At 45.1% G+C, this 14442-nt stretch overlaps 1 protein-coding gene across 1 annotated transcript in view; it reads right to left on the bottom strand.

Annotated features, from left to right (window-relative positions):
- Window positions 1-14442, bottom strand: part of map2k5 (mitogen-activated protein kinase kinase 5) — a 115921-nt gene that overhangs the window by 27613 nt on the left and 73866 nt on the right. Inside the window, exons 17-19 of the mRNA XM_064987727.1 lie at window positions 13217-13246; window positions 5167-5193; window positions 4772-4804 (exon numbers count right to left, since the gene is read on the bottom strand). Of these exons, the coding sequence (XP_064843799.1) occupies window positions 4772-4804; window positions 5167-5193; window positions 13217-13246 (90 nt within the window). The remainder of the gene's footprint in view (window positions 1-4771; window positions 4805-5166; window positions 5194-13216; window positions 13247-14442) is intronic.

Here is a 14442-nt window from a genome sequence, read left to right as displayed (position 1 = left end):
AGTAAACTGGTTCAGTAACACACAATCATTTCCAGCTAATTTCACCCTCTCACCTGAGCCCCAGACTCCCAGCAGTCCCATGGCAACGTGGCGCGGCGTGTGTGTGAGTTGCAGCACTCCTGCTCTCCCCCGAACACACCTCCAGCCACCGCAATATCAATGATCCACTTAAAAGAGTCCCGTTTGTGTGTATGTGTGTGTGTGTCTAAATCATACAGAGACATTTTCAAATGAAGAGGGATACAGATGATGATAACCGGGGACCTTTGATCTCATGCAAATTAATACAAAAATATTTAAACCATAACTACTACTGTAGGCCTGGCTAGTCATAACTACTACTGTAGACCTGGCTAGTCATAACTACTACTGTAGGCCAGGCTAGTCATAACTACTACTGTACGCCTGGCTAGTCATAACTACTACTGTAGGCCTGGCTAGTCATAACTACTACTGTAGGCCTGGCTAGTCATAACTACTACTGTAGACCTGGCTAGTCATAACTACTACTGTAGGCCTAGCTAGTCATAATTGCTACTGTAGGTCCAGCTACAGTATTTGGTTGGCACTCAGACAAAACTCACTAGATTTTCTTCTACTTCCTCCATATACCTACTCATCCCTAGTTCTACAGGACCACATTTGCTCTTCATATGAAGGACAGCAAAGACTCCTCTGTCGAGCCCAGGTCACATAGATCCAGTCCAGCCCAGCCCACCCCACCCTGGCCCAATCCAACCCAGTCCATACCGTCCCATTTCTAACCAATCCTAACCCAGCAGGAGCGACAGTGGCAATTGAATACTTCTGGCTCCACCACCTCCTACACGGGCCCCCAACCGTCCCACTCTCCCAATCCCAGCCGGGCCTCTCCGCTCCTCTCCCCTCATCACCTCTCCTCTCCTCATCACCTCTCCGCACCTCTCCTCATCACCTCTCCTCTTCCCTCATCACCTCTCCTCTTCCCTCATCACCTCTCCTCTTCCCTCATCACCTCTCCTCTTCCCTCATCACCTCTCCTCTTCCCTCATCACCTCTCCTCTTCCCTCATCACCTCTCCTCTTCCCTCATCACCTCTCCTCTTCCCTCATCACCTCTCCTCTTCCCTCATCACCTCTCCTCTTCCCTCATCACCTCTCCTCTTCCCTCATCACCTCTCCTCATCACCTCTCCTCTTCCATCATCACCTCTCCTCTTCCCTCATCACCTCTCCTCTTCCCTCATCACCTCTCCTCTCCCCTCATCACCTCTCCTCTCCTCTCCCCTCATCACCTCTCCTCTCCTCTCCTCTCCCCTCATCACCTCTCCTCTCCTCTCCCCTCATCACCTCTCCTCTCCTCATCACCTCTCCTCTCCTCTGTCCTCATCACCAAGTCCTTGGTCTGCTAGAATGGAGGGTGGTGCTAGCCGCTAGCCCGAGAGCTCCCGCTACCTCTCTCTCGCTGCCAGGGGAGAGCGGCGAAGGACGAGGGAGAAAATAGTTTGAGTGATGCCTTCGCCTTGGTGACTAATGAACAGTTCAGCCCGGGTCAACCCATTACAACTGCAAGCGTTTAATTATTAATTACACCCAATCTATACTCTGTAAAGGACAAGCTTGGTATGTTTAATGTGTGGTTGGGGTGTGTGGGGTTGGGCTCTCTCCTGGCATTGTGTTATGAGCGCGTGTCAGTGAGGAGCTGAAGAGGAGAATGGAGACAGAGAAAGGTCCCTTGTTTTAGGGGGTGAAATGGGGTGCTGCGTGCACATGCACACCCACACTGAAGACAAACTATACTGAACAAAAATATAAACCACAACACGTAAAGTGTTGGTCCCATGTTTCATGAGTTGAAATAAAAGATCAGACATTTTCCATACGCACGAAAAAGCTTATTTCTCTTAATTTTGTGTACAAATGTGTATATCCCTGTTAGTGAACATTTCTCCTTTATCCAAGATAATCCATCCACCTGACAGGCGTGGAATATCAAGAAGCATGATCATTACACATTACATCATTACACTTCTGCTGGGAACAATAAAAGACAATTCGAAAATGTGCAGTTTTGTCACATAACACAATGCCACAGATGTCTCGAGCATTGAGGGAGTACGCAATTAGCATGCTGACTGCAGGAATGTCCACCAGAGCTGTTGCCATAGAATGTAATGTTCATTTCTCTACCATAAGCCGCCTTCAACGTCATTTTAGATCATTTGGCAGTACGTCCATCAGGCCTCACACACACACACACACACACACACACACACACACCATGTAACCTGTAACATGTAACCACGCCAACCCTCCACATCCAAACTGCCAGAAACAGGGAAGCTCATCTGCGTACTTCATCGACCTCACCAGGATCTTAACCTGACTGCAGTACCACGTCGTAACCTATTTCACAAAATATCCTCACTGTTGAAATATATCATTCTAGAAAGGATTGATACACAGCGCTACATGTAGACTGAGGGGTACACTGCCCTTGACCCTGGTGTGTGTGTGTGTGTGTGTGTGTGTGTGTGTGTGTGTGTGGCCTGATGGACGTACTGCCAAATGATCTAAAATGATGTTGAAGGCGGCTTATGGTAGAGAAATGAACATTACATTCAATGGCAACAGCTCTGGTGGACATTCCTCAATGCTCGAGACATCTGTGGCATTGTGTTATGTGACAAAACTGCACATTTTCGAATTGTCTTTTATTGTTCCCAGCAGAAGGTGCACCTGTGTAATGATCATGCTTCTTGATATTCCACACCTGTCAGGTGGATGGATTATCTTGGATAAAGGAGAAATGTTCACTAACAGGGACAGGGAAGTGTGTCAAGGTTCTGGGAACATGTGTTGCTAAGAGTCAGAGGTCAAGGTTAATGCAACATATTGGATGGCCTGACTCTCTGTGCTCCGTAGACTGGTCATGCTACATTACCTCTGCCAGGTGTGTGTGTGTGGAAATTAAAGCAGTTGAGTGAGAACATCTGAGTGTGCCTCTATATTCACCTTATGTAGCCTGGTAACAAGGGCGCGGCCATATTTGCTGCGATCAACATTCGGCACATTGACACACATGCAAACCCAGGGAGGAGATGTGGTTAAATATGAATTACAATTGTCAAACTATTACATATAGAAACCAATTCAACAGGGCACCATTGAAAAAGATGCCTGGCTGAAATGGGATACCTGTATAAATAAAGGTTTAATAAAAATATAGTGTGTTTTCACATAGTATAAGCACTACGAAGCTAAAGTTGGCTTGTTAGCATTCCTATAGACTTAACATGATGGGTTAGCAAGTTAGCTATGTGCAGAGTCCTGCCTTTTGGTCCAGTTCTGGAGGCCCTGTGTTTCAACTGCTCCTTCCAGCATTATCCACTAGTGTTGCTGCAGGTAGAAAATCCTAGGAAATGTTCTGTAATTGACCCAATGTCTCCAATCCAATCAATCGTGTCTGTTTTGCCACGCGTGTGTGTTTTGAGGGAATACTATTTTGTCGTGATTCAAAAAGCGCTCTTTGCTTCATGCTGATGTTCTCTAACGGGGGTCATCGGAAGTTGTACGACGGGTCCATTAGGGGCAGTTAAATGGCAGGAAAGGAACCCAAGCATGAACGTATAAAGAAAATAACAGGGAATTCAAGATCAAAGTATTGACTGAAATAAAAGTGTGCCAAACACTCCGCTGGGATGTTGCAAATGTCAATAATATATTCTGTAAAACCTGCTATTTTAAGAGTACTAGAGAAAATGCACAATAGACCACCATCAGAAACAAAGTAATAAAAAAGCTTGTAGAAGAGATCTGGCTGAAGAAGTAACAGCTGTTTGGGCTGATACAATGTAGTAAGCTTCCTCCCAGTATCTTCTATCCCTGGCCTTTGTGTGAGAAACTACAAATAGAAATCATTTTAAAACAACTAAAACTAAATTAAAAAAAACAATAAATTCAGGTCTGAAAACCAACTGAAACTAAACTTCAAATAAAATAAAAATCAGAAAAACGAATAGAAATAAAAACAAAACTATAATAACCTTTGAGAACGACTTGAGGCAGCAGTGTGTGTGTATCAATGTGTGTGTGTCTATCAATGTGTGTGTGTGAGTATCAATGTGTGTGTGTGTATCAATGTATGGGTGTGTCTATCAATTTGTGTGTGTGTGTGTATCAATGTATGGGTGTGTCTATCAATGTGTGTGTGTGTGTGTGTGTGTCTATCAATGTGTGTGTGTGTCTATCAATGTGTGTGTGTGTGTGTGTGGTGTGTCTATCAACGTGTGTGTGTGTGTGTGTGTGTGTCTATCAATGTGTGTGTGTGTGTCTATCAATGTGTGTGTGTGTGTGTGTGTGTGTGTGTGTGTGTGTGTGTGACTATCAATGTGTGTGTGTGTGTGTGTCTATCAATGTGTGTGTGTGATCTGCCTGTGATCTGCCTGTGTAAGTGTGTCTATCAGTGTGTGTGTGTCTATTAATGTGTGTGTATAGAATGGTCCAAGGCAGTAGTACGTGTATGTCTATCTGTGTGTGTATACGTGCATCTGTGATCTGCCTGTGTGTGTGTGTCTGTGTGTCTACAGAGCCGCTCAGGGTGGGTGCAGCCTGAGAGAGAGTGTGTGTGTGTGTGTGGAATGGCCCAAGGCGGTTGTGTGTGCGGGGCGGAGGGGGGTGAGCGAGCGCGAGCGAAGCCGTCTGAGCACTGTGCTTCATTAGGAAACAAAATATAAGCTTTCCACACCATTAGGAATGACTTTAGGAGAGAAAGCACATAAGACGCCGACTCACCTCATCAACGATGCATTGCAGTAACTGGAGAGGCTTGAATGGGGAGACAGAGAGAGAGGAGACGGGTAGAAGAAGAAAACTATGTATTAGTCTGCATGTGACGTTACGACAGAGAGGTGGCAGATGAAATCACTAATGTAATAAAAAGGTATTTACATTAATCAAATGCACCAAGCTCCGGCACAACCATCGCCTCCTGAATGTTTCTATTATTCTATAATAGCATCTAATCTAATACAGGCAGTTAAGGCCCGCTGTATCATTTCAATGCAAAAAAATAAATAAATAAAAAACGCAATTTGTGGGACGTTTCAAATGAGGGATTTACTGGAGAGTGAAACACTGCCGGGAGTGAAACACTGTCTTCCCCCACGAAAAAATACATCAAATCTCACCATTAAAGATCCTTGGTTTTTCTGAATCTGTAAAGGCAGACAAAGACAAGAAGAAGAAGAGAGAGAGAGGCAATATGTAATTAGCATGTCATAATCAAAAGCACACACTTGGACACATTATGATCACTGGGAGAATATGATGGTATCCCCGGTGGGCATGTGTTAACACCATTTACATAATAATACACAAAATACCCAAACGTTAATAGTCTGCTCTCATTTGGGGAGGTGGAAGAGATTCAGCCATGTTCATTTCATCTTCCCTGCTACCCCCTCCAGGTTGTCGAAAGATGCAGGGTTGTAGAATTAATTGTGCATAATGTAGATTTCAAATAGGAATCTGCAGGCTGGGCAAACATTTCCACTCAAACAGATAAAAATAATTAAATGTTGTTCAAAAATAAATAAATAAAAAGTTAAGAGGCTAACATGGGGGTATGGTGGACCACGAAAACTAACAATTATCCAGTCATCTCTGGTGAGACACGACCAAATGACAAGGGCTCAGTATAGACTATTTTATCTTCATCCATCACCAGTCCACAGAAAACAAACAGCTTCCAACACAAAGTACGTGAACGTCCAATGACCTGAAATGCCGGCTTTGTTCATCAACAGTTTGAATTATTTGACTTCAGATAAATATATATATATATTTTTTTAAACAGGCTTTGAAGTTTCTTTCATGGCTGAAAAGCTCACCACACAACACAAGAAACGGAGTTGTAGTCAGACAGGGAGAACGTTTTTAATGCATAGATAACAAGAGACCCAAGGTCTTCTGCTTTGAGCTAGATGGCCCATTATGTTTAGTCAATTAATTGCTTGTTTCGTAGGCTCTTTTGATAATGCGTTAGAACTCTTATTGATTCATTCTCGGAATTAACTGACAGCTTTGCACTCGTGGTAAATCTCAAGAGGCCCTTCATGGCCTCTACACCTATTTTGACTGATTCAGACATACGTTATGGGCGACTACAGAAAACAAATTCATTCAGAAATAATTACTAAACAAAATTGCAAGCTGCTCAGGGGTTGAAATTGGATTGTGGAAGGCAAACTTATTTGCGTTCTATTTTGTCAAGAGTTTGTCCTTTTCGTACAAGGTAATTTGATCTGGCGTTAACAAAGTGAGCCGTAACAATGCCGTCCCATCTTTCCATTTAACATAGTCATTGAACGATATAACTTGATGATCTAATTTACACATCACAACGTAGTATATATTTGTCCTGGGGGTAAATCAGCGCTTCATATGATGATTACGGTCTAACAATACATTAACCTTTCAATGAGTCCCTTGTTGTTTCTGATACAGAGTTGGTTTGAAAATGACTACTGTGGACAACAAACTGGAGATTGAATCCTGCAGAGGAAAACAACAGTGTTCTTTGTTTCACATTCAGGTTAAAACAACTCTAATCACGAACAATAACCCCAAGTTAGAGTAGAGGCAAAAATATGGATTTTTTAAGTCTTGGTTTCAAAATGGACTCCAATACTTCTGAGGGAACAACATTTCAGAGGCAATGGATGGACACTCGAGGTCAACCCAATGAAACTCCCTCGTTTCATCACAGTCATCAATCACAACAGAATAGACAGACTTGGTTATAAGCAATGGTATTCCTACTCAGTCATCTCAGTCATCAGGTAGAAGCTGTTCTCAGTCTACAGAAAGGGAGACGATGGTATTCCTACTCAGTCATCTCAGTCATCATGTAGAAGCTGTTCTCAGTCTACAGAAAGGGAGACGATGGTATTCCTACTCAGTCATCATGTAGAAGCTGTTCTCACAGTCTACAGAAAGGGAGACGATGGTATTCCTACTCAGTCATCATGTAGAAGCTGTTCTCACAGTCTACAGAAAGGGAGACGATGGTATTCCTACTCAGTCATCAGGTAGAAGCTGTTCTCACAGTCTACAGAAAGGGAGACGATGGTATTCCTACTCAGTCACCATGTAGAAGCTGTTCTCAGTCTACAGAAAGGGAGACGATTGTATTCCTACTCAGTCATCATGTAGAAGCTGTTCTCAGTCTACAGAAAGGGAGACGATGGTATTCCTACTCAGTCATCAGGTAGAAGCTGTTCTCAGTCTACAGAAAGGGAGACGATGGTATACAGAAAGGGAGACGATGGTATTCCTACTCAGTCATCATGTAGAAGCTGTTCTCAGTCTACAGAAAGGGAGACGATGGTATTCCTACTCAGTCATCAGGTAGAAGCTGTTCTCACAGTCTACAGAAAGGGAGACGATGGTATTCCTACTCAGTCATCAGGTAGAAGCTGTTCTCAGTCTACAGAAAGGGAGACGATGGTATTCCTACTCAGTCATCATGTAGAAGCTGTTCTCAGTCTACAGAAAGGGAGACGATGGTATTCCTACTCAGTCATCATGTAGAAGCTGTTCTCAGTCTACAGAAAGGGAGACGATGGTATTCCTCAGTCATCTCAGTCATGGTATTCCAGAAAGGGAGACGATGGTATTCCTACTCAGTCATCATGTAGAAGCTGTTCTCAGTCTACAGAAAGGGAGACGATGGTATTCCTACTCAGTCATCATGTAGAAGCTGTTCTCAGTCTACAGAAAGGGAGACGATGGTATTCCTACTCAGTCATCATGTAGAAGCTGTTCTCAGTCTACAGAAAGGGAGACGATGGTATTCCTACTCAGTCACCATGTAGAAGCTGTTCTCACAGTCTACAGAAAGGGAGACGATGGTATTCCTACTCAGTCATCATGTAGAAGCTGTTCTCAGTCTACAGAAAGGGAGACGATGGTATTCCTACTCAGTCACCATGTAGAAGCTGTTCTCACAGTCTACAGAAAGGGAGACGATGGTATTCCTACTCAGTCATCATGTAGAAGCTGTTCTCAGTCTACAGAAAGGGAGACGATGGTATTCCTACTCAGTCACCATGTAGAAGCTGTTCTCAGTCTACAGAAAGGGAGACGATGGTATTCCTACTCAGTCATCAGGTAGAAGCTGTTCTCAGTCTACAGAAAGGGAGACGATGGTATTCCTACTCAGTCACCATGTAGAAGCTGTTCTCACAGTCTACAGAAAGGGAGACGATGGTATTCCTACTCAGTCATCATGTAGAAGCTGTTCTCAGTCTACAGAAAGGGAGACGATGGTATTCCTACTCAGTCATCAGGTAGAAGCTGTTCTCACAGTCTACAGAAAGGGAGACGATGGTATTCCTACTCAGTCACCATGTAGAAGCTGTTCTCAGTCTACAGAAAGGGAGACGATGGTATTCCTACTCAGTCATCAGGTAGAAGCTGTTCTCAGTCTACAGAAAGGGAGACGATGGTATTCCTACTCAGTCATCATGTAGAAGCTGTTCTCAGTCTACAGAAAGGGAGACGATGGTATTCCTACTCAGTCATCATGTAGAAGCTGTTCTCAGTCTACAGAAAGGGAGACGATGGTATTCCTACTCAGTCACCATGTAGAAGCTGTTCTCTCAGAGCTGCAGCACAGTCTACAGACAGGGAGACAGTACGGTATTGAAACACTCAATACTTCCATCGGTCTCCCATTTCTGTAGATGTTAACAGCTGTGTTGATCTGAAAGGCAGATGTTCCAGGGTTGAGGGGACCAATAGCTAGAGCATCAAAAAGTACAAAACGTTCACAGACAGGGGTGAATGCGTCCTCTGAACAAAGCATTCAACATGTTTGGAAAATGTGATACTTCATCATATGAAAGTCTCTGCGTCACAACGCAGTATGGGGACAGTGTCAAAAGAGTCTACATTACTCAATACTTGGGAGTGCAATCACTGATCTGTTAAATCCCTCTACAGTTTGACATTTTTATGTGATCCCTTCATAACAACACCATCAAACATATTTGAACTACTTCCTGTTCTTCTTCTTCTTCTTCTTCTGCAGAACAATTTAAAACATGGAGATGAGGAAAAGCAAAAAGGGCCCAAATCAATCAGGGGGGCGCTGCCCCGGCGGCTGTATACACATCACATCCAGTCTGCTGTCTTCAAAGACTTTCAGAGCCGTGAGAAAACTCCATTAACTCTCACAACGAATGCAAATGGATCACAACATGGGGTGAGGAGGAATTAAAGAGGCCGTCTCTAATCAATGACAAACACAGGATGAAAACGCCATGGCGTGTGTTCTGTTATCGCCACCTCCGCCCCCACTGTTACTGTTAACCCATACTCCAGGCAACACACACACACACACAGGAAAGGGTGAGTACAGAGGCCCCCTTACAGCGTTACAACAGCTCTTTCCAAAAACAAAAAGCACCCCTCTGCCCTTCAAATCCACCCACATCCCACCCAAAACACTGACCCCATTCTCCCAAAAACACCTATCCTGAGCAAATCTCAGGTGCTTACAATTGATTCCATTCTCTCTATTTGTGTTGCTGCCACAGTCGGGTGGACCGTGGAGGGTGATAGCACAGGGGGCTTCTGCGCAGACAGCTGACAGCCTGGGCCCGAGGACGTTCGCCGGCTGCGCCTGGCGAGATGAAGCCGCCACTCTACCCGTTCTACCAGGGCTCTGCTACAGCCTGCAGGTGAACTGTCTGTAACGCCATATGGAGCAGGGAAAATTAACAGAGAGATGAGGAGAGCACTGGCAGCGGGAGATCTCCCTGGCGCACACACTGTCTCTTGGTGTAGCTTTAAATTCCATATGTAGGGAAGATAGAAGGGAAGAGAGAGAGGATGGGAAAGCAAGAGTGGGGGAAACAGTGTGAGAGAGAGACACAGAGAGAGAGAGAAAGCGAGAGAGACCGAGGGAGAGAGAGAGAGAGAGCGCGAGAGAGCGAGAGAGAGAGAGAGAGAGAGCGCGAGAGAGCGAGAGAGCGCGAGAGAGAGAGACACAGAGAGAGAGAGAAACACAGAGAGAGAGAGACAGCGAGAGAGAGAGAAACACAGAGAGAGAGAGAAACACAGAGAGAGAGAGAGAGAGAGAGAGAGCGAGAGAGAGACAGAGAGAGAGAGACACACAGAGAGAGAGAGACAGCGAGAGAGAGCGAGGGAGAGAGAGAGAGAGAGAGAGCGCGAGAGAGCGCGAGAGCGCGAGAGAGAGCGCGAGAGAGAGAGCACGAGAGAGAGAGAGCGCGGGAGAGAGAGAGCGAGAGAGAGAGCGAGAGAGAGAGCAAGAGAGAGAGCGAGAGAGAGCGAGCGAGAGAGAGAGAGAGCGAGAGAGAGAGCGAGAGAGAGAGCGAGAGAGAGCGAGCGAGAGAGAGCGAGAGCGAGCGCGAGAGAGACAGTGAGAGAGAGAGAGCGAGAGAGACAGTGAGAGAGAGAGAGCGAGAGACAGTGAGAGAGAGAGACAGTGAGAGAGAGAGACAGTGAGAGACAGTGAGAGAGAGAGACAGTGAGAGAGAGAGACAGTGAGAGGGGGAAACAGTGAAAGACGGTGAGAGAGAGGAAGAATAAATAAATTAATAGGGTGTGAAAACATTCAACGCTCCACCACAACGCCTATGGCTCCATTTGTAAAGAACAAGTTTGTCTTTTTTCTTCCTCTGGTTATTTAGGCTAATTTATGAATCAGGTTCTGGTGGAAGTATACTGGCAGACAGACAGACTGTTATAGATTGGATTCAATACATTGGAGATATTAAAGTGTTACCAGAGGTTTCATGCCTATTAAAAAGAAACATGACGATGCTGTGAATGACGCTCCCTTCCATACAAAATGGTGGATATGTAAATACCAGAGAAGAACAGACAAGCCCACATCTCTCTGCTTCTTATTCAAAAACCGTGTGTGTGTGTGTGTGTGTGAGAGACTGTGAGGCATTCATTATTGTATGTAATCATACATTGGCGATTAACATGATAATGGCCACGTTAATAGACACTGCTGAAGAGAAGAGTGGCAGCACTCCGAAATGAGACCTGCCCGAGGCCACACACACAATAACCATGGAGACCTCATGTACGTCATCACAGCAGGATGAACACAGGGGGCACAAACACACGTTTGACTGGTCGCCTCAAAACAAGTTTAGTATTTCCCATGTCTCCAGGACTAGTATTAACAAAACTGATTCACTATGCAGCTTAATCACTGTGTAGAGGGCTTATATCCTCTTCATTATTCTCTTGAAGATATCCATTTACTGCAAAGCCCCTACAGAAACACATCTAGGGATAACTATCACAACTACCCTAATTCACAGGTCTTACACTCTGCGTACTAAACATCATAAACAATGCCACAGACCCGAGACAATTCCTCTTTTGGACATGCAGCTACGGTATCTTATAGCTACTGAATAGATTCACAACCATGATACACTTGGCATCATATCCCAGTTTCAGTCCGTCAGTGCTATGGTCTCCCTCCAGTCTTATTTGGGTGTTCCAGGCCCTCCACAGGCCGACGGTCATGGTAGCCGTGAGTAATGTTCATTAGATTGGTTCGCAGCATGCCTGTTGGGTTAATTAGCATTGGGAAACAAAGCGGTCACTAGCGCAGAGCTTGGACTAATGGTACTAGCGCTCTGCTCTAGCCCACTGGGCTCCTTTAAAATCAGCCTCTACGGAGTTTTAGATTTCACAGCTTGGAAACTGTGTACCTTATGAGTCACATATTAAAAAGGGGCAGTGCATCGACATTTGACTTAAAAATATATACATATCTTGTTCTTGAGCATGAGAAATGTAAGAGGAAGTGGTGTTGACGATTAAAATGTCACAACGTATTGCCTTAGCAGCGGTTGATGGATTGGGACATCGAGACATGGACCTGAAAAGTGCATTGTAGAACTTAATGTCCCTTTTAAAAAATGCCAATATGCAGTTGCTTCATCCATTTTTGGACTTTAAATGAATGATATGTACTGACTGATTGTTGGAGAATATAACCTATAAATGTCTCATGAGCTTAGTTCAACTCTCGTTCCACATCTGATCCCAACATAAGCTTGTTTTGCTCCAATGTTTGTAAATAAACACTATAAAACCTCATCATTAAAACTATCATTTCGATAGGTCAGTCCTTAAATTCATAGACAAGAGTTATGGATGTAACAGTGGTTAGATTTCTCGAGCCCCAATTCCTCAGCTATTTACAGAAAGATGTGCAGGGTAAACGCGTCGTTATTGTTTCAACTGCTGATTGATGCTTTCTTTACATTTGACATGTTGGTCATTTAGCAGATGCTCTTATCCAGAGCGACTTACATTAGTGAGTTCGGACATTTTCATCCTTTTGTTGTTGTACTGGTCCCCCGTGGGAATCGAACCCACAACCTGGCGTTATAAGCGCCTTGCTCTGCCAACTGAGAAACACGGGACCCTTCATGTAGAAAGGACACACATGTATTATTTTTAGGTATTTGGGACAATAATTGAGGTACCCGACTCCAGCCCATTCCTTTCACAAAACAATGCTCTTTAAAACCTACATGTCATTATTTTATGGTTGCTTGGAGGTTTATAGAAAGTTCTACATACTCAGTAGCCATTTTGTCTTGTCATTCCATTTTCCTCTCAGAAGAATGAATAATGGAAAGTAAGTCGGAGTAGATGAAGCACACAATGGATAAAGTAGATGTCACAAAGCCAGGTGACCTTTCAGAAAGGTCACACTTGATCAAGTGAGAAGACCTTTTGGTCCAGTGACACATCATAAACAACACTCAAAGAATCCACTCAATAACCACCATTACAGCCACCATCCACATGGCTTTCCAAGATGGCCGCCGTGCAGCCAGTCAGGCGAGGTAACCAAGGTCAGCATGCTCAGAGGAGGATTATGGCACTAAGCCCTCATTTGGGCCTAATTAAAGAGCTGATGGGATTCAGCAGACCTCTTCTGTGGCTCAGCAATTACATTTGAAGATGAGCAGGATTGTAGGAGTAGGGTCAACATGGAGAATGGATAAGAGTCACTACGGGACCACCAGTGACATCACAAATAGAATTAAGGGAGTGAGAAAGACCCTATGACCATATATGACCATATGTTGTCATGACACCCTACAGTAGGGTTTCTATATAGCTAAACATGAAGCCATGTGAATGGAATGTAGTGAGGAAGGGACTCACCTGTGGATAGGGGAAAGCGCCCAGTGCCAACTGTAGAAAGAGAAAAACACTACAATAAGGGTGACGGCAAAGGCTGCGAAAATAATAAACAGGCTCAGTTACAGGGGCCTCCTGACTGGTGCAGTGGTCTAAGGCTCTGCATCTCAGTGCTAGCTGTGGTCTAAGGCTCTGCATCTCAGTGCTAGCTGTGGTCTAAGGCTCTGCATCTCAGTGCTAGCTGTGGTCTAAGGCTATGCATCTCAGTGCTAGCTGTGGTCTAAGGCTCTGCATCTCAGTGCTAGCTGTGGTCTAAGGCTCTGCGTCTCAGTGCTAGCTGTGGTCTAAGGCTCTGCGTCTCAGTGCTAGCTGTGGTCTGAGGCTCTGCATCTCAGTGCTAGCTGTGGTCTAAGGCTCTGCATCTCAGTGCTAGCTGTGGTCTAAGGCTCTGCATCTCAGTGCTAGCTGTGGTCTAAGGCTCTGCATCTCAGTGCTAGCTGTGGTCTAAGGCTCTGCATCTCAGTGCTAGCTGTGGTCTAAGGCTCTGCATCTCAGTGCTAGCTGTGGTCTAAGGCTCTGCATCTCAGTGCTAGCTGTGGTCTAAGGCTCTGCATCTCATCTCAGTGCTAGCTAAGGCTCTGCATCTCAGTGCTAGCTGTGGTCTAAGGCTCTGCATCTCAGTGCTAGCTGTGGTCTAAGGCTCTGCATCTCAGTGCTAGCTGTGGTCTAAGGCTCTGCATCTCAGTGCTAGCTGTGGTCTAAGGCTCTGCATCTCAGTGCTAGCTGTGGTCTAAGGCTCTGCATCTCAGTGCTAGCTGTGGTCTAAGGCTCTGCATCTCAGTGCTAGCTGTGGTCTAAGGCTCTGCGTCTCAGTGCTAGCTGTGGTCTAAGGCTCTGCGTCTCAGTGCTAGCTGTGGTCTAAGGCTCTGCATCTCAGTGCTAGCTGTGGTCTAAGGCTCTGCATCTCAGTGCTAGCTGTGGTCTAAGGCTCTGCATCTCAGTGCTAGCTGTGGTCTAAGGCTCTGCATCTCAGTGCTAGCTGTGGTCTAAGGCTCTGCATCTCAGTGCTAGCTGTGGTCTAAGGCTATGCATCTCAGTGCTAGCTGTGGTCTGTGGCTCTGCATCTCAGTGCTAGCTGTGGTCTAAGGCTATGCATCTCAGTGCTAGCTGTGGTCTAAGGCTCTGCATCTCAGTGCTAGCTGTGGTCTAAGGCTATGCATCTCAGTGCCAGCTGTGGTCTAAGGCTCTGC

This window comes from Oncorhynchus masou, chromosome 2, assembly GCF_036934945.1.
Source record: "Oncorhynchus masou masou isolate Uvic2021 chromosome 2, UVic_Omas_1.1, whole genome shotgun sequence".
Taxonomy (NCBI): Eukaryota; Metazoa; Chordata; class Actinopteri; order Salmoniformes; family Salmonidae; genus Oncorhynchus; species Oncorhynchus masou.
The sequence above is the reverse complement of the archived record's forward strand: the minus strand, read 5'-3'. Positions and strand labels throughout refer to the sequence as shown.